Source organism: Alexandromys fortis, unplaced genomic scaffold (genome assembly GCF_014885135.2).
Source record: "Alexandromys fortis isolate MF-2015 unplaced genomic scaffold, M_Fortis_MF-2015_v1.1 scaffold_80, whole genome shotgun sequence".
Classification (NCBI taxonomy): Eukaryota; Metazoa; Chordata; class Mammalia; order Rodentia; family Cricetidae; genus Alexandromys; species Alexandromys fortis.
The window spans coordinates 4,526,495-4,546,320 of NW_026068174.1; the positions used below are offsets into that span (position 1 = coordinate 4,526,495).

Here is a 19,826-nt window from a genome sequence, read left to right on the forward strand (position 1 = left end):
CAGACACTGTTTCAAAAAAGGACTTTTCAAAACCTAGAGATTTCTTTCAATTGAAAAAAAAAAAAATCACATTATTTTCTAAAACAAAAGAGGGAGGAAAGGAAAATGTGAAAGTCTTATTTTTATTTTAAGTTAAATAAACTTAAGTTAAATGAATTCTACAAGAGGCCTTCCTTCTACATTCTCACATGGTGAGAGGGAGGGGTACCTCCTGAAGGTTAAGGTTCTGCTCACCAGGTTGTCTGGTGGTCTGAGGGGAACACCACAGAAATCTTCATCTTGGCTTCAGAATATTTGATTTTAAGAAAAAGTAGGGAGGGTGAGAGTTAGAAGACCGTCCTGCCCCTCCACCTCCACACATCCAGTCACTGTTAACGTAGCTCCACTGAAGCTATCTCTGTTCGTGTCCTAACTTCTTACAGCCGAGGTTATAGACACAACGGCAGACAAGCTTATTTGGCATGTAGATAACTCTGTATTTTCACATTTTTTTCTGTTCTTATTTTAGATTTTAGTTACTTGTTTTTCATTTTGTAGTTTTTCTTGTGTGGCTATTTGAGTTTTGTTTTGTTTCAGTGTTTTGAACTAGAGTCTGGCCTTCTTGTGGCCATCTTGCCTCAGCCTCTCCAGCCCTGGGATTTTATGTGTATGCTACTCCTCCCGGTTTATGTACTCTGCTTCAAAAACTTAATTTGGTCCCTAGGATATAATGTGTAGCTTGTGTCGTTTTCTATGTCATGGCTGTTCCACTAAATGCATGATGTTTAGTTGGCTCAGGGTTTGCGCACTCAAGTTTTTCTCTGGACTGAAGAAGAATGCAGCCTGTGGTGTCGGGCTTATCACCCAGCAGGTGGATGGTTTCTTGGTGTGGGACTCCCCACAGTATGCTGTCAATACCATTGGTTAATAAAGAAACTGGCTTTGCCTGATAGGGTAGAACAGAGCTCCGGGGGCGGGGGTGTTAAACTAAACTGAATGCTGGGAGAAAGAAGGGTGGAGTCAGGGAGAAGCCATGGAGCCGCTGCTGGAGACAGACATGCTGAAACTTTGCTGGTAAACCACGACCTCTTGGAGATTAATAGAAATGGTTTAAATTAATATGTAAGAGCTAGCTGATAAAAAGTTAGAGCTAATAGGCCAAGCAATAATTTAATTAATACAGTTTCTGTGTGATTATTTCGGGGGTCTGGGCAGCCATTAAATGAACAAGCTGCTAAGCAGCCTTCCTGCTACTGTGTCCCATGTGTTGTACAATGCAGTTTGTAGGCAGATTGTGTAAGGATCCTGGCCCTACTGATAACTCACTCTATGACCTTGGGCAAATTACTTAACTTCTGTCAGCCTCAGTTTCATTCTTCAATAAAAAAGAGATAAAAACTGTTTCTCTGGCTGATGAGGTAGGTCATTGGGTGACATACTGGCCTCCAACCTTCAGGGCCTGCTTTTAGTCCCTGGAACCCATATGGTGGAGAACACTCACTGCTAAAAGTTGTCCTCTAACATCTGCACATGTGCTTTGCCACCAGCACCCACCCACACACCTACGCACACAAAGTAATAAAAATAAAATTAGTGCCCTCCCACATCAGTCAACAATCAAGAAAATGGCACAAAAACATGCCTTCTGGCCAGGCTGATGGAGACAGTTCCTCATTGAGCCTCCTCCTTCCCAGGTGTATGAAGTTGACAACCAACGCTAGCCATCACACTAAGCTTTTAAGTAGTTTTTATGTAAACTCTTCCTACTTTACCAAATCTTCCAAGTTAGGTAGAAATAGTTATTTAGTTAGTAGTGATTTCTAGCACTGATTAGAAGTTCACTCGGACATCTTCTGAGACTACTCATAAATACCTTATATTCTACTCATAAAAACAGTTATTACCACTATTAATCCTTTGTCTATGGAAGAGAGAGGACTGCAGAGATTAAATAATGTTTTAGGTTGTAAGTCTGATCTTTAAATTAAACTTATTTCTTTCTCTCTTCCTTTCTTTTTCTAAAGTAAAAATGGCTTATTTGTGGCACAGTACACAAGAGGCAAAGTGTCTCATATCACAGACAGCATATCCAACTCCCTGCAATAGTCACTTCTTTGACATAGAGGAGAGAATGAAGGGAAAGCCAGGCAATGCTAAGGCAGCTAAGATGGGGAATGGGTCTCTATTGTCATCTTCACAGGGTAAAACTTAGATGTCCATTAGTGGCAAGTCAATTCTCTAGCATCAATACTGTGCGGGTGTCTCCAGTAGGCCCAAAATCACCAGATAAGGCTGTCCTCGGCGCTGATAGGCAAAGACAGTATCTTGTCTGCACATTGCTGTGTTTGGTTAGTCAGAATGTTGATGATGATGACCTCATCCATTCGTTTGGTCTTGCGAGCTGTCTCAAGGTTCAGAGTAGGCCTCTAGACACTAAAGTTGGTGTAGGCTTTGACTGACTATAGGCACTTGGGTGTGTGATCACCCTCCAAGCTGAGCTTGTACAGGGTTTTATAGGCAGTAGATGCTTTTTGTAAAAATCTGAGCCAGGCACCATGCCCTGAGAGTTGTCTCTAAAAACAAAATTAAGCTCTTAACTAAGCATAGTGCTGCTAATCTAAAATCCCGGCACTCGGGCTGAGGCAGGAGAGTCTGTAGACACAGCAGGCTGAAAAGATGAGTGGCCAGCTTTCTGATTCTAAATGGGAGGGGTGGTTGGGTGTGTTGGACCTGGCCATCTCATTACCTGTTTAGGGATTTAGACTATGAATCCATTCTGGAGCCAGGTTCATTTCTTAAAAAATAGTGTTACTCAGTTGTCTAGACCTGTCTACGAAGATGGTAGAATGAAGTCAAGCCAACCAAACCCCTGGTTTTGAAAGTGGAAGAATGTTCACTGCAAGTCAGAGGTTCTTGGCAGGCAAAACCACTATATAGCATTCTTAATGTGTTGTCTTTTCTACAACTCAAGTCTTAGATGGAGGAAAGCTTAGCTTAGTCAAAAACAGTCCTGTCTCCTGCAGGGACCTTGTCTGACATCAGCAGACTCAGAGGGTAAATAGAAGTTGGTTCTGGTGGAGGTTTCTTTTATGTGCATCCTGCTCTCCAGTATACATGGAGTGTCCTCAATTAACATGCAGACTCAGTCACAGGCCCATCGGTGCCAGCCAGAGTCTAAACCTTTTGATAGTTGGGTAGGAACTAAAGGAACACCTGCCAAAGACCCTTGTACAGCCAGGTGAAAGCCACCGTAGCACGAGCACACTCATGAGGGTGTGGTCCAAATGTTCTCTCTCTCTCTCTCTGGAGACAGGGTTTCGAGCCTTTCCTGGAACTCGGTTGGTAGACCAAGCTGGACTCAAGCTCATAGAGATCCTTCTGCCTCTGCCTTCCAAGTGCTAGGATTAAAGACATGTGCCACCACCACCCAGTCCAACTTTTTTTTATCTCTTTTTCTTTTCTCATCATTAAACATGTTAGTCTTCCCTTCTTTGTCAAAGCAGCCTCCTTGCTTATCGGATCAGTTTTCATTTGTCATGATTTTTTTTTGTACTCTGATTAGGTATGTTGCTGGAAGTCAATGCGAATTGTCCCTTCTGAAGACTACCTTTCATCTCCTTCCCCCGCCCCCTTTGAGCTGTTCTGAGACAGGGTCTCACTGTGTATCCCTGATTGGCTTTACACTGTAGACCAGGCTGGCCTCGAACTCACAGAGCTCCGCCTGCCTCTGCCTCCTGAGTGCTAGGATTAAAAGTGTGTGCCAGCGCACCTGACTCACAACATCTTTTTAGCTGGCTAATTTTTGTGCTGTGAATTGGCTATATTCCATATCCATCTAGAATACCTAAAGGCCTAAATGGTTGAAATTTTTTTCTCTTTTCACAGCCATCCCTTCCTGTACTCTACACTCTATCCAGCCAGGCCACACATGAAGCTGTTCATCTACTTTGCAGGATGTTGGTCTTTGATCCAGTAAGTGTGTTTACTTTTATCCTTTTTTATTTCTGTAATTTTGTGTGTTGACTCTTGTGCCTGCATGTATGTCTGTGCACCACATGTATGCTTGGTGCTCTCAAAGATCAGAAGAGGGAGTCAGATGGTTGTGAGCTACCATGTGCGTGCTAGAATCTGAGTCCTGGTCATCTGTTAGAGCAACAAGCCATCGCTCCAGCTCCTGTTTTTAGATTTATTAAATAAATTTTAAAATAGTTTTCTAAGAAGCATCCTGGCTTTGAGTAGCCTGGCAGTGTCATGATGACTGGAATGACAGGCTCCAGCCCGTTTTGTGTTCCCCATGCTAACCCATTACATGGACATTTGAGCACTGGTGCTCAGATATAAGTAGAGCTTAAGCAGAGACCTAGAAGATATTACCATTTTTATGATCCTGGTGTTTATAAAAGGGTTTGACACCAAAGTTAAACAAAAGGGGGAAAATTTGATTGTTTGAAAAATCACCCACTGTGTGGCATGTGGAAATGTCTGCTCTTTGGGTTGAGGGCTGTAACTTTCCTAAACCTCTTTTCTGGGCTGGACATGGGCTACTAACTGCTTTGTGATGTCTGCCATTTATTTGTTCATTCATCCAAAAATTATTTATCATTCATATCTGTGATGATAATTATTGTCAACAAAGATGAAAATGGAAGCATTTAAAAAAGAAAATGTTAAAAAAAAAAAAAACCCACAAAATTACGGACAGTAAGTTTACCTTGGTCTGTGGTGAGAAGAGAGCATCTTTCTCATGATCCACACGACTGTCTGTAGGTAGGTTCACGAGGGGGCTGGGTGTGGCTGCACATGCCTGTAATCCCAGCACTTGGCCAGCAGATCTCTGTGAGTTCAAGACCAGCTTGGTGTGAGTTCCAGGACAGCCAGGGCTTTGTCAGAGAGAGAGACAGAGAAATTAGGGGCAAAATTGTTGGGTTTGAACCAGTCTCACTTGCAGGGTGAAGTTGGGGTTTCAAGGTCCTCTTAGCCACATGGTGAATTTAAAGCCACCTTCCCATGAGCCCTTGGGATAGTGAGATGATTTAGCTTGTGGCCTTAGGAACCGGAAAGCCTGAGGTTGTATGAATTGCTACACATCCTGTAATCAAGGCAGCGAGTCATCTTTGCCCTGTCTCCCATGGAGCCCATCCTGGAGTCCTGTAAGAGCCACTTCTCCGTAGTTCATTGAACACTGGTTTTCCTTTATTATTTTTTTTTTTATTTTTTTTTTCTGGAGTTTGAAGTGTATGGGTCAGTAAGTCTGGTGCGCTGGTGTGTTAACTGTTAGAATTGGAATTGGAAGACTTCAAAAGCCCGAGGATAGGCTGCTGCTGCTGCTGTTGTTGCTGCTGCTGCTGCTGCTGCTGCTGCTGGGCTGCTGCTACTGGTGTCAGTCTGACATTCCCACCGACACCTCTGCTAACCCTCAGCTTTGCCCTGTCGCTCTGTAGTCAAAGAGAATAGAAGTTCTGAGCAGCTTCCTAAAATTGCCAGTATGATGGCATCTCCTAAATGCTGACACTTCTCCGAAGTGTGGCCTGTTGTCTAAAATGCAAAGCATTGCATATTTAAATGTCATGGTATTTGTCATTTGGGGGCCCTGTGCACATCTGTCTCAAGGTAGGAACTTCCCAGATTTTCAGAAGGACATTTCAAAGTGACAGTTGTTATTCTGAGTCTACTCAGACTCCTGTCACCCACCCCCTAAATTCAGCTGTCCCTCTCTACCCAGCATGTTCTGTACATCGAGTATAAGCTGCGTCATGTAATTCAGTCTGTGAAAGCTTCTACATGGACAGCCATGCTCATCTGTAGTGTTGATGTGCTGGTCTCTGAATTTGATTTCAGTCAAAAAGGATTTCCGCTAAGGATGCCTTAGCCCACCCCTACCTAGATGAAGGGCGGCTGAGATACCACACGTGTATGTGTAAGTGCTGCTTCTCCACCTCGACGGGAAGAGTCTACACCAGTGACTTTGAGCCTGTCACCAACCCCAAATTTGATGATACCTTTGAGAAGAACCTCAGCTCGGTCCGACAGGTTAAAGGTGAGTGCCTTTTGTCATCCAGTCAGACATGGTGACCAGGGACGTCTTTGATTACACAGCAGTGATCCAGAGTCAGGGGCTTGCCAAAGCTGGCCAATGTCTGTTTCAGCTTTGCATGTAGCTGTCTGTGCAGAGCATGTGTGTGTGCGCAGTGAATGGCAAGTTAGCCTTATTTCCAGGGGAATGAAAACTCAGTTTATAATGAAAGACTCAGAATATATCTGAATTCACAGTGTTGCTTCAGTAAATAAAACGTAGTGGACTTCTTTATGTAACGTTTGATGGGTTTTTGTTTTGTTTTGTTTTGTTTTTAACAAAGTAAAAGAGTGAATCCACTAAAGAGAATGGTGATGAGAAAGGGGATTTGAAAATTTACTCACACAGTTGCGCTGAGGATTCTCCCTGGGGTAGAGGGTTGAGGGGATCCCCTATAATGCTATGCACGCAGACTCTCCCTGCTGGCGGAGCTTCCAGCCTGGGCAGCGCCTCCGGGGAAGTTTTTGTCTGTTTTTAGCAACAACCATCATTTCAGCTCCAGAAAAGTAGAACTTGATTGGGACTGATAGAGGATGTGCGTGTGAGCTAACTACCCAGCAGGCCGCTGCCTTAGCTGGGAATCCACGCTTCCAGCCCGTGTGTTGGCAGTGGCGTGGACAGTGTTTGTTTTCTCCACAGAAATTATCCACCAGTTCATTTTGGAACAGCAGAAAGGAAACAGAGTGCCTCTCTGCATCAACCCGCAGTCTGCTGCCTTTAAGAGCTTTATTAGGTAACTGCCTGCACAGCTCGCACCTCAGAGCTAGAGGAGGGTGCTGTGATTTTGTTCTTCAGCATGGTTTGGGTGTTTGGGGGGATTTGATTTTGTTTTGTTTTTAACTATTTTGTGTATGAAAGTGGGAGTCAGTTCTCTCATGTGTATTCTGGGGATCAAACCTAGGTCATCAGGGTTGGTAGGAAGCACTGTTTCTTGCTAAGTTGTCTTGCTGGCCCTATTTTTTATTTGCTTGTTTGTTGTTTTTGTGTTTTGTTTTTTTGAGACAGGGTTTTTCTGTTTAACAGCTCTAGCTGTTTTGGTATAAGGTTTGCCGACCAGACTGACCTCGACCTCAGAGAGATCCGCCTGCCTCTGCCTCCAAAGTGCTGGGGTAAAGGTGTGAGCCACCACCACCCACCTGTATTTTGTTTTTTAATAATACAGATTTTAGGCATGGTATTACATGCCTGTCATCCTATTGTAGTGGGCCACTTGCTTGTTCTTGGCTGCTCAGCCCTGAAATAATCACACAGAAACCATATTATTTGCAATACTGTTTGGCCAATAGCTTAAGCATGTTTCTGGCTAACTCATATCTTAAATATAGACCCATCTCCATTCATCTGTGTATCGCCACATGGCTGTGACTTACCGGGTAAAGTTCCAGTGGGGTTACATGGCTTCTCCTTGACTCTGCATTCCTTTCTCCCAGCATTCAGTTTAGTTCCCCCCCCCCAGCTCTACTCTGCCCTGTCAGGCCAAGCCAGTTTCTTTTTTCATCAACCAATAAAAGCATCACATAGACAGAAGGACCTCCCATACCATCATCCTAGCACTTAAGAAGTAGAGTCAACACAGAGAAACCCTGTCTCGAAAAACCAAAAAAAAAAGAAGTAGAGTCAAGAAGGGAGTTCAAGGTCAGCACCACAGTGAGTTCAAGCATAGGCAACATGAGACCACACCTCAAAAAAAAAAAAGTTTAATAGAAAGTTGATGTAATAAATATCAGTAAGCCTCTGTCTTCATCCTGGGACTGACTTCCATCGTGAGTTTAGCAGTTTTGTTTTTTCCCAGAAAGCCATGCTGCTCGGTTGTAGGGTAGGGAATGGGTCTCTGCAGCACCAGTGTGAGCCCTGCCACCTTCCCATCCTTTTTTATTATAATTTTTTAATTTTTTATGTGCGTTGATGTTTTGCTTGCATTTACATCTGTCTGTATGTGGGTGTCAGATTTTGGAATTACAGACAATTGTTAGCTCTGCCATGTGGGTGCTGAAAATTGAGCCCAGGTCCTCGGGAATAGCAGTCAGTGCTCTTAACCGCTGAGCCATCTCTCCAGCACCCCCTTCCCATCCTCTTGATAACACAGCTAAGGGCGCTGGGAGTGGGCTTGATCTTTATTTATTTATTTATTTATTGGTTTGTTAGTTTATTTATTTGTTCAGTTTGATCTGGGTCTTCACCAAGTGAGCCCAAGCCCGCCTTGTTCTTGATCCTCCTGCCTCAGCACTGCCAGCCAGGCGTGTACTCCACCTGACTCCCTCTTTGTTTATTGTGTGTTCACATGTTTTGTCTTGTTTCATTGTTTCTTTGAGACAGGCTCTCACCTTGTAGCCCAGGCTGCTCTCCTATTCATCTTCCTGTCTCAGTCTCCGTGTCAATAAGCCTGGGTGGGCTGCCTGTGGGGTGGGTACGGGCAAACAGGTAGATGACTCCTATATAGAGGAGCATCCAGGCTGCTTGTGGGGAGCTGAGTTCACTTTGGATTCTAGCAAGCTTCATTCTGTCTTTCCCTTGTTTCCAGTGGGAAAACAGAAGCCACTTTAACAATGTGGGGAGATTTTAATCCTGGGGATTGCTAGCCAGGAGAAGACATCTAACTTCTAGAATAATACAAAATTAGCTTCGGGGGTGGGGGTGGGGGTCTCGAAGTAGCAAGTGCAAAAGGCAGCTACTCCATATATACCAATAGAGGAAAAAAACAAGGAAGAAATTGAACTCAGAGGTCCCCTGCCCAGGAGCCTTTTTGAAGAGGGTCTGCATCTTCTGGAGCATACGGCATTAGCGGGGAGATGTACCAAGGTGGGCAGAACTGGCCCGTCAGAAAGGCAGAGAAACTTAGAGAAACGCGAAGGGAAGATGCTGCCTAGTGCTCCAGCCTGCAGCGCCCTCCTGCGCCCTCTATTGGCAAATATTAATATGAAGCCAGGTAGCAAAGAACCACAAGCTGTTTCACGACATAGGACAAAGGGTGGATTTGAGTTTCATCCCACTCCCACCCCTACCCCTGGCCTTTCTCTCTTTTCTTTTCCCCCACTCCCTACTCTTTCCTTTTCCCACACTGAAGTAGGGCCTTCCCTGCATTGAAGCTTCTGAACCAAACTCAAGAATTGTGTCTGAAATTAGTAAGATCAGTTGCCTTTCATTCCTTTCATTTTTTTTTCCGTGTAGAAAGCTGGCATTAACTTGCATCTTGACTTTTCTGTGATTTTTAAATTACTTTGTTTAATATTTTCCCAGGAGATTAGGTGTTCTAGCACCTTCTAGGTGCTAGTCATTGTTATCCTGGTCTCTAGGCGGGAAAGTGATAACCCTAGACTCTGCCACCAATACCAGGTCTGTGATAACAATTGCTGGCCCCTGGCTCCTCTGCTCCAGTAATACCCCTGAGAGAGTGCTCACGAGGCCCCTTCTCATAGGCCCTCTCTAGCTGGCACTGTTGTGAGAGGTACTTCTTACGGGGATTTCCTGACTGAATATGGATAACGTTGTTTATGATAGCTACCATTTACTTTACATCATGGAGTAGACTCCATGGAAGGCACTGTACGTGTATTTTCCATAGAGGTAGAAGGCCAGGATCCTGTCCCTGTAAACCACTGAAGATAACAGATCTCTAATGAATGTTGGCAAACAAGTCAATGGAGAAAAGATAAAGCAACAGAAACAAGAAATGCAGAAAAGCTCCTGGCGCTCAGTGGAGCTGCCCTCTCACCCGTGAGGTGCACTGATTGTGGGCTCTCCCTTCTCTTCCAGTTCCACCGTTGCTCAGCCGTCTGAGATGCCACCGTCTCCTCTGGTGTGGGAGTGACAGAGGAAGACACTGTACTACTGAAGATGTAATGTAGCTTTCACTGGAGTCTGGGATTTGCAATTCTGGAGGGTTAATCATGCTTGTACTGTAATTTTACTAATGAAGTTTTAAATTAACAACCACTACTTGTATGATATGAATAATATTTAGAAATGTTACTAGACTTTTAATCTTGTAAAGTGGTTGTGCTTTTAGAAGAAAAAAAAATATTTTACCCAGAGTTGCACATGGTTAAAGAATTCGGTGCAGCTGTTATGGCTCGACTCAGAACAAACGAGAATTGAACCAAATTTAGGCGTTTGGGGTTTATGTTTTGTTTTTCTTTTTCTTTTTTCTTTTTTTTTTTAATGAAGCGAGATTATTCACATGCGCGCACACACACACAAATAGTCATACATTTTGATATTTGAGCCATTCCTAAAGATTTAGGGTTTTCTAAAACTGAAGAGTCTAGAAAGCTTGCCTGTGACCAATCATGGAGCCACGGGAGCTGATCGTGGCTGCGCCTGGGGGAGGCCGCGGGAGGGGCACGCCACCTAATGATCAAGCACTATACCTGGCTTCTCATTAGAGCCGTGATGGTGATGTGTGCTGTCTGAGCTCCAATGTCGTGCGTAGAGAGACTAACCCTGTTTTCCTTACCCAGTATAAATATATATATATATATTTAATCTATTTTTATTAGAAGTTTTTCTGCTCTTTCTTACATAAAAAGAAAAAAAGACCCAAGCATGCATCCTTCATGTGTGTAAATAATTCATCTCTGGGCTAATTTCAAAAGAACCCCAACACTGCTGTATAGAGAGAACTAGCTTGCACATTTTAGGTCTGTGAAATTCTGTGAGACTTTTCCTGCACTGGACAGTGAAAAATAATAAATAAAAGACAAAAAGAAATTTTTTAAAAAATTAAAGCCACCAAGGCACATAGGGAATCCTGTCAAATGTGTTTGTGTCCTTAGGCAGAGCTGTGGGAGTCTTGAAATGTCACAGTAGTAAATAGCTTACCGCTTTTCGACAAATTCTTTTTCCTGCTGGAACACTGAACTCTGTGCATATGTAAATAGGAACACCAATCGAAGGCCTCTACCTCCTGGAGTTACACAACTTGGCTTGTTTACCTCCACACGCTGATGATGACTATTTTTTTTTTTAAGTTCAATGTGGAGACTTGAAACTTGAATGTCCCTTCCAACTTTTATATTAAAAATAAAAAGACAAGAAAATCGAAGAGCGTTTTTCACCTGTACAAGGAGTACTAACGGATCGTCTTAAAACTGGTCTAGGAAAAGCTTGGTGTGTGTTATGGACAATTAACTGTTAAAGTTACTGTAAGTTATCTGTATTTAGCAGAGTATTTTCATCTGAGTGATCTGAGCTGAATTTGAAGACTATTAAGTTATGTTTGGAAGTTTTAACTTCAATGAAGTAATTATTTGCTGTGAAAGAAACAAACATTGAATTACTAAACAAAGATGGTGCAATATCTTTGTTTTTGTTTTTGTTTTTGTTTTTTTTTATGAGGCTCCTGAGAATCAACCCAACTGAAGCATTTCAATTCACTTGAATGAGAAACGTGTTTAGTATCAAAAGAGCCCGAGAAGACACTGGTATGAAAGGTACAATCTCAGAGGTTGGTCAGTTACCGTGGCACACTTTCTGGTCACTTTGTACAATGTAGATTTGAAGTACAGTGGTGAAAACATTAAATGTGACATTTGAAAATGATATGTCGCTGTCTTACTTCCACCCCCCCACCCCATCTCACACCCACACACACACCTTGTTTCTCTTCGGTGCAGCCTTTGCTCTGACTTCCACTCTTAGCTTTGTGGAAATTGCTTGTCTGTTTTTTTGTTTGGTATTATTATTATTAAAAATTTCCACCTCCTCCCATTTCCCTCCCCCTCCCTCTCCAGACCTAAGAGCAGTCAGGGTTCCCTGCCCTGTGGGAAGTCCAAGGTCTAGGAAGGTGAGCATCCAAACAGACTAGGCTCCCACAAAGCCAGTACATGCAGTAGAATCAAAACCCAGTGCCATTGTCCTTGGCTTCTCAGTCAGCCCTCATTGTCAGCCACATTCAGAGAGTCCGGGACTGATGGAGCATGCTTGTCTGTTTCTAATCCTTCCCAAGAATGTATTGGAAGCTCAGTTAAATGACACCAGAGACTGCATGATCTAAATATGTACGATAGGAATGTCTTGTTTTCATGTGGCATCTTCCCCTGATATATTGGGACTGAACACATTAAATAAAAGTAGGTGGCTATGGGTAAGCAGACTAGCGAGACACACAACTTTCCCTCCTCCTCTCTGTCCCCTGTCCCTAGAAGCCCTAGACACTAAAGAGGAAGTTGGGACTTTGTGGCAACATAATTCAGACCAGAAACCAGACTGCCTAACCTTCCCATACGTGTCTTGAGGCCGGACAAAATAATACCATCTTTTTTTTTTTTTTTTCCCATGCTGGCTGTGAACTCTGTGTGGCCAAGGATTACTACCCCACCCCTGAGACACGGTCTCTCTGTGTAATAGCCCTGGAACAGAAATCCACCTGCCTCTACCTCCTGAGTGCTGCCCATCTGACTCTACAAAGATTACTTTAAATTTTTGATCCTCTTGTCTTTGCTTCCCAAGGTCAGTGCTGGGGTGGAACCCAGGGTTTTGCCAGCTAAACTACACTCCCGCCCATACTGTTCTGCATTCTTAAATCTAAAAGTGGTATTTGCATCCTCCCTTTCTGTACTGCTGAGGCTCAGACCTAGGGCTTCAAACATTTTTGACACAGGGTCAAGCTGAGTTCCCAGCCTTGAATTTGTAACCTTCCTGCTTCAGCTTTCCCAGTAGCTTGGATTATAGCACAACCAGGCACAGCTCACAGGAAATGAATGGATTTTTTTCCCTCCAGATATGGGAAAGTTGACTGTTCATATTTTGTTGTTGGTTTGGTGTTTGGTTTGGTTTAGTTTAGTTTTGAGAGAGGGTCTCTCTGCTATAACTCTGGCCCACCAGACTTGCCACGATTGACATGACCCTGCCTTGGCCTCCAGAGTGCTGAAGTACAGGCATGAGTACCCAGCTTCACAAGAGCATTCGAAAGTAGACGTTTAACTTTGAAACTAAAGTTCTTCACAGACAGTAGAGAGAACTTACTGATGGCTTCCTAATATGACCTGCTTATCAATCCAAGAGAGCTGTGATTTGGGTGTCTTGGCTAAATTGGTTCAGAATTGCTAAGGCTCCTAGAAGACTGAGTCTGGACAGATCAAGTCAGCTGCAGTTATTGGCAATACTCTCTTATCTGGAATTTTTGTTTTTTCTTCCATATTATATCACTCAAAATGTTACTTTTATATTAAAAACATCAGGGGCTGGAGATGGCTTAGTGATGAAGAGTACTTAACTGTTAGAAATATTTTCTAACACGAGCTCTCTGTCGACGCAAAAATCCCAATCAAGCCGAATCAAAACAAGCTGAATTAAAAGATATTCAGATTTAATAGGACTCTTGGATAAATCTACAGTACCAGGCATGTGTCTCTTCCTGTGGAATAGGTCTTAAGTCTAATAAGAAAGTGGTTGGTTATCCCGGAACATGCATGCCACTGTTGTCTCCTTTGACGATCTTACCACACTGGTCATTACTGCAGTTCACAGCTGGGTAGGACTGCTAATTACTACCCCAGCGTCCCCTGGCAGCCTGCCTGTCACCTTCTGGTACTGTGACAGATAGCCAGTAAGGAGGATGCTTCCTGGTCAGTATCAACTTGACTTCTCCATGTCCTGTGGCCAAGGTGTGTGGTGTATCCAGGAGCAGTCTTACCATCAAGTTCTGGTGGACTTCCAAGAGCAGTGGCAAATAGCCTGTATTGTTTTGGGGTCTCAGGATACCCCCTAAAGATATACCTGAAAGGAAAGTATCCCATACCTGGCACTGGGATTTTTATTTGGCAACATACGACTTTTTATTCCCTGTATAAGGTGGCCAGTTACACTCTTTTGAATGCATTTATGTATGTATGTATTTGAGTCAGGGTCTCACTTTGTAGCTCCAGCTTGGCCTGGAATTCACTAAGTATACTAGGCTGGTCTCGAACTCACAGAGATCCACCTGCCTTTGCCTCTCAAGTGCTGGGAGTAAAGGCGTGCGCCACCATGCCATGCTTAATATATATGCTTATATATTTAAGAAACTTATAAAACAGTAGCTTCCATATGACTTTCAAACATCCCTAGTGTTGGTCATCCCTCTCCCATCCCCCTCCTCAATGAAACCTCCCTCTTCATTATTCCTTGTCGGCTCAGGGACCATTGAGAAAAGGTGGCGGGAAAGACTGTAAGAGCCAGAGGTCGGGAGGTTGGGAGGACTCTTCTGGGTGTGACAGGAGCACCACCCTCACAAGCTTACAGCACTGTGGTTGCCTGCACACCAGTCAGCATTCCAGCATGGAGTGGGAAGGAACTCGTGAGGCCCCATCCCTTGCTGAGGAGCTATTGATATTTCCTTCTGGGAGAAGGAAAGTCAGTGTTCTTACAAATATGACTCCTGCCCATCAGTGTGGATCATTCCTTTAATCACAGGCCATCCTGGTCTACAGAGCAAGTCACAGGACAGCCAGGGCTACACAGGCCCTGACTCAAAAAACAAAACAAAAAATATGACTCCTGGTCAGAAGACCACAGTCCAGTGAACAGACACACACTCATGTATATGGACACACTCGTGTATATGGATGGATACACGTATGTACATGGATGGATACATACTCATGTATATGGACACAACACTCATGTATATATTTGGTCAGCATAATCAGTCAACTATAAAAAAAGGGAGACATGAAGTTGGGAGGGAGTGGGCAGATCATAAAGGAATGGGTCACTAAGTTCACCTCCACCACCAAAATGTACTTAAAATTTGAAACCCATGTAGCTGAAAATGCCTAATGCTGGAAACTAGGTGTGGTGACACATGCCTTTAATACCAGTCCCTGGGAAGCAGCAAGATCTCTGAGTTCAAGTCCAGCCTGGTCTACATACTGAGTTCTAAGCCAGCCAGAGCTCCACAGTGAGACCCTGTCCCAAAAAAGAGAAAGAAAGCTGCATTAGAGGGTGGAGCTCAGTGGTAAAGTGTTTGTCCCTCCTCTGCCTCCCCTGTGCTGGGAATGCTGGGGTTAAAGGCAGGTACCGCCAGGGACTGCTGGGGTTAAAGGCAGGTACTGCCAGGCCCTGGCTAATGCAGCTTTCAAAGCATAACTCCAGAAGAGCTAAGGATGAAACAGTTTTGTCTTTCAGGATTAATCCCTGCCCATCTGCCAACACACACTGGTTCTTTGTCACAAAAAAGGATAACCTCTCAAGGCAGCCCAGCCCTAGCAGCCTGGTGAAACCACGGAGCTCAGGGGATGGTTCTCAGTCTCCTAGTCCCCAGTCTCCCCACCCCGTGCCGAATCTCTAGCATTGGCAGGATCCTAGCTCTGGTTTGATGGCTATCCTTTGGTGAGGTGTGAGCATATCAGTGAGAAGCCACAGCAGTTTTCCAGAGCTCACCATTTTCCAAAGCACTGGACCGTCTTGAATCTGATCTTACACCGTAGGCCACAGTGGAAAACACGCCCAGGGCAATGCTCACAGTGGAAAGGGACAAGCTCTCAGAGAGTGACCATCACCTGCGCTTAAATACACAAGGACAGGATGGAGGAGGCGGGCTGCGTGGTGAGGAGGGAAATGCGGGTTAAGTGGTGGACAGAGGGAAGCAGGGGTGATTATAACGCCAGGATTCCCTTCCTACCACTGGGGGTCACTGGGGTGCTTGTCTCAAATAATACACACATTTAAGATTTATTTATTGTCCTGCACTCTGACCTAAGATACCCCATCGAAAAGGATTTTAGCAGCCTTTGTGACAAGCAGCCAATAGGAAGACTTCTTTTCAGACAATTCTGTGATACAAAACCAGATCTAAAGAGATGCATTGAATTCTTGGATGCTGTGGCTGAGTAAGAAGTTACCATTGAAGAGGAGCAAAGAGAGTTTGGGCTAGTCATTTTAAATAGATTCTTCAACGAGATTAAGAAGAAATGACAAATCTCTTAGAATATTGATTCAAGGAATTCTGTTTTATTTGCCTAATTTGGAATAACCCCCACCCCCCCCCAAAAAAAGGATTTATTTATTGTGTTAACAGCATTCTCCCTGCGTGTCTGCCTGCCCGCCAGGAGAGGGCACCAAATCTCATTTCAGATGGTTGTGAGCCACTATGTGGGGCTGGGAGTAAAACCTCTTGGAAGTTAAGAGCCCTACTTTTTTTTTTTTTTTCTTTCCCAAAGGCAGGGTTTCCACGTAGTTTAGACTGGCCTTGAATGCGCCATGTAGTCAAGTAAGTACACCCTTGAACTCCCGATTCTCCTGCCTCCGCCGCTCAGGATTGTGATTAGACATGACATTAGACCATGCTTAGCCTGCAAATAATTTTTTAGGGATCTTTTTGCTGATATATTTAGTAGAAAGAAGCATTGCTTGTTGCGGTTTTAGCAAATGTAAGGCTATAAAGCGTGTTCCCTTCTCTGCTAGCTTTTGTTATGTCCAATAACTAGGCTACCCACTTACTAAGGTTTTCAGAAAGCTAAAGCCTTATCTGAATTAATCCCACTTGGTGACACTCGTCTGGGACTCATCACTGTATAGTGTCTGTGTATCATAACACTTGGGTCGACTGGATACATTGATTCCACAGCGCCGCCGAGGTCTTTTGCTTTGTCTAGTTGTTGTTTTTGTTGTTGCGTTCAATGTAAAAGGCCTGGTAGGCAAGTACTTTAAAGAGGCCTTAAGCACAGCCTCTTTCCACAAGGACGGGCCAGTCACTGAACAGGGCGATGAGTGCAGAGCGGCTGTGCGCCCTCCTCATCCAGTCTCCAGGGCCACATGACTTCCCCACGGTAAGAATTTCAGTTTGGGGGCTGCAGAGATGGCTCACCAGTGAACCGTGTATACTGCTCAGTTCCCAGCGCCCACACTGGGCAGCTCACAACCACCTGTAACTAATTCTAGTTCCTGGGCATCTAACATCCTCTTCTAGCTTTTGTGGGCACTGTACCCACATGCCTGTGCCCTACACAGAGAGAGCGGGGGAGAGAAATTGATTTAAAAAACAATTTTTATTTATTTATTTATTTATTTTGCTGGGAGGTGGTTTAATGCCAGCACTCCGGAAGTGGAGGCAGATTGATCTCTGAGTTTGAGGCCAGCCTGCTCTATGAAGCAAGTAGCCAGAGCAGAATCTCTGTGAATTTGAGGCCAGCCTGCTCTACGAAAGCTAGTTCCAGGACAGCTAGGACTGTTACGCAGGGAAACCCTGTCTCAAGAAACAAACAAACAAACACAGAATAGCCAGAGCTATACAGAGAAACTCTGTCTCAAAAACAAACAACCAGCCGGGCGATGGTGGCGCACGCCTTTAATCCCAGCACTCGGGAGGCAGAGGCAGGCGGATCTCTGTGAGTTGGAGGCAAATCTGGTCTATTGAATGAATTCCAGTACACTCAAGCTGTGTAAAGAGACCCTATCTCAAAAAACAAACAAAAACTTAAAAATAGAAAAGAACTTCTGGGCTCTCACTGAAGGAACACAAGACTGGGGCTGGTGGTGTTCATTTGGAGGAAGGGCCTTCCAGTGGAAGCATCTGGCCTTGAAATCTTTATCTATAGATAACAACCTGGCCGGGTACACAGCTGCACACTCACAGCTGCACACTTGCTGTGTTCCCTGGGCAGAAGCCTGCTTGGGGCCCCACATGTCTGAAGCTGGAAGCCACAGGATGGAGTACAGGGTCTACTCACTGTACAGGGTTAAGCAGAACTCAAAACAGCCACTCCTTCCTTAGGACTACTCTTCAGTGCTGGGAAGTCTTTTTCTTTTAAAGATTTATTATGTATATAGTGTTCTGTTTGCTTGTATGCCTAGAGGGCACCAGATCTCATTACAGATGGTTCTTAGCCACCATGTGGTTGCTGGGAATTGAACCCAGGTCCTATGGAACAGCCAGTGCCCTTAACTGCTGAGCCATCTCTCCAGCCTGGTCAGGCCTTTCCTGGGCCCTGGTCTGGAAAGGACTACAAACCCTGTAAAGAAGGAACTGGGGGAAGGTCTGAACTGAACACCATTCCCGCTAGTTTTAAGAGTCTGGGGCTGGAGGCAGGTGCAGCTCTTGCCTTGTTACTTCTGGACAGAGTCTCTTTCCTTACGAGGCATTGGGCCCTCGTAAGGGCTGCACACACACGCACACACACGAATGGTTTGGAGAGAAGGGAAGCTATTCACATAGATCTTGAGGACTGAGCTGAGGACAGGAATAGCTTTTCTTGAAAGCCTTAACTTCACACAGACTCTCCTCAGCAGTGTAAGGTTCCTTTGGTACTTGCCTTTTGTCCTGTTTTGGGTTTGTTTGCCTGTTTTGTTTTAGAAAAATTACCTGGGAGCACCTCTAAAAGGTTCTGGATACTGAGTGTTCGTTCTCTGACCCCGAGGGCCTAGGCAAGCCAACCTGAGAGTGGAACCCTGTTCTCAAATGGTCATCTACTCAGATGTCTGCTGCTGTTTTCCCTCCCGACCCTCCTCACTGTCCACACCCTCAGCAGTCACCTCAGAAACTGGCACCTGGCTTTGTCTAGGGCTTACTTTCCCCACAGCACAGGCTGTTCATTTTCCCATTCCTTGAAGCCAGCTCACCAGCCTTCCTGCTCCCCAAGGCCACATCTCCACCCTCACCCACCTTCCTCTGTTACTGCCTTGTGGCACTGGGCGCTTTGTCCATAGGCCACGTCTCCAAAGCCCTTCCCTCTAAAGCACTATGGCCAGGCCCTCTTGAAGGCAGAACATCCCAAACTCCTGAGGCACTGACATTCTCAGCAGGGCCTCCGCCATTTACCTCTCTACTTTCTTCCCGTCACGAGTGTCCATGGCTCATCTCTCCCAGTCCTCCTGGGGTCCCACATTCGATCGCTTCAATCACTCTTGATCCAACTTCTTCGGATCACTTTTATCTTCCTAACCCTCCCTGATGCTCCAACATCCTTTTCCTGAGCAGACCCCCACACTGCAGGAAACGGCCTAAGAGACTCAGGTCTCCGGGTCAAGGACCACCCACCCACCTCTTCACTGTCGATCCCTGATCCCTTCGAGCACACCCTAATCTTGGCTAACTTTGGCTAACCCTAATCTTTGCACTCCCCTAACTACACTTCTTTCTCTGTGGGCAGAAACTTCGAACCCACCCATTTCTTTTCTGTTTTTTGGCTTTTTGTTTGTTTTGTTTTGAGACAGGGTTTCTCCGCCCAGGGAGCTGCTCCACTCCTCCCTGCGGATCGCCATTCTCCTGTTATCTCTCTTGCCCCCCCCCCCCCCCGAGGTTGGAGTTTCTGTAAGGTATCTTAATGCACTTCGCTCTCTAAACTTCCACCGCTTCGAATGCTGTCTTACAGATCTAGTCACCAGGTTCACCCAACTTCCGGTTAGGTGTGTTCATTCAGATGCTGCAGCCTGCTCAAGATCTGTTTCTGTTTTGGTTTGAGACTGAGTCTCTCTATCCCTGGCTGACCTAGGCCAGGCTGGCCTAGACCTCACTGAGGTCCCCCACGCCCAGCCCTTTAGTGGGGGCCTGTTTCAGGTGACAGAACCCAGACTTCTTGAGCGCTAGGCAAGAGAGCTACCATTTAGCAACTGCCAAGTCCGATCCTTGTGAAGTGTCTGCAAGCCCAAACTGAATTAATTTCCTTTGAACCCACTTCCTGTGCCCCCTTCTTCTCAACGAATGGCAGCCCTCATCTTGTCCCGAGCCTAGCAGGACCCAGGATAAAAGATCGATTTTTCTGGGCTGGACAGTGATTTTTGGAGCCAGCACGAAGGCGAGGCTCGCGGAGCTCCGGCACCGTCACTGCGGCGCCACAGGCCACAAGTCCGGGTCCGG

The 19,826-nt window shown here is 45.0% G+C and overlaps 1 protein-coding gene across 1 annotated transcript in view; it reads left to right on the forward strand.

The window, feature by feature from the left end:
• The window catches only part of Nlk (nemo like kinase), a 134,992-nt gene extending 123,402 nt beyond the window's left edge, over positions 1-11,590 (forward strand). The window contains exons 8-11 of the mRNA XM_050128638.1: positions 3,865-3,951; positions 5,818-6,016; positions 6,692-6,785; positions 9,806-11,590. Of these exons, the coding sequence (XP_049984595.1) occupies positions 3,865-3,951; positions 5,818-6,016; positions 6,692-6,785; positions 9,806-9,860 (435 nt within the window). The 3' untranslated portion in view covers positions 9,861-11,590. The remainder of the gene's footprint in view (positions 1-3,864; positions 3,952-5,817; positions 6,017-6,691; positions 6,786-9,805) is intronic.
• Positions 11,591-19,826: the final 8,236 nt, after the last annotated feature.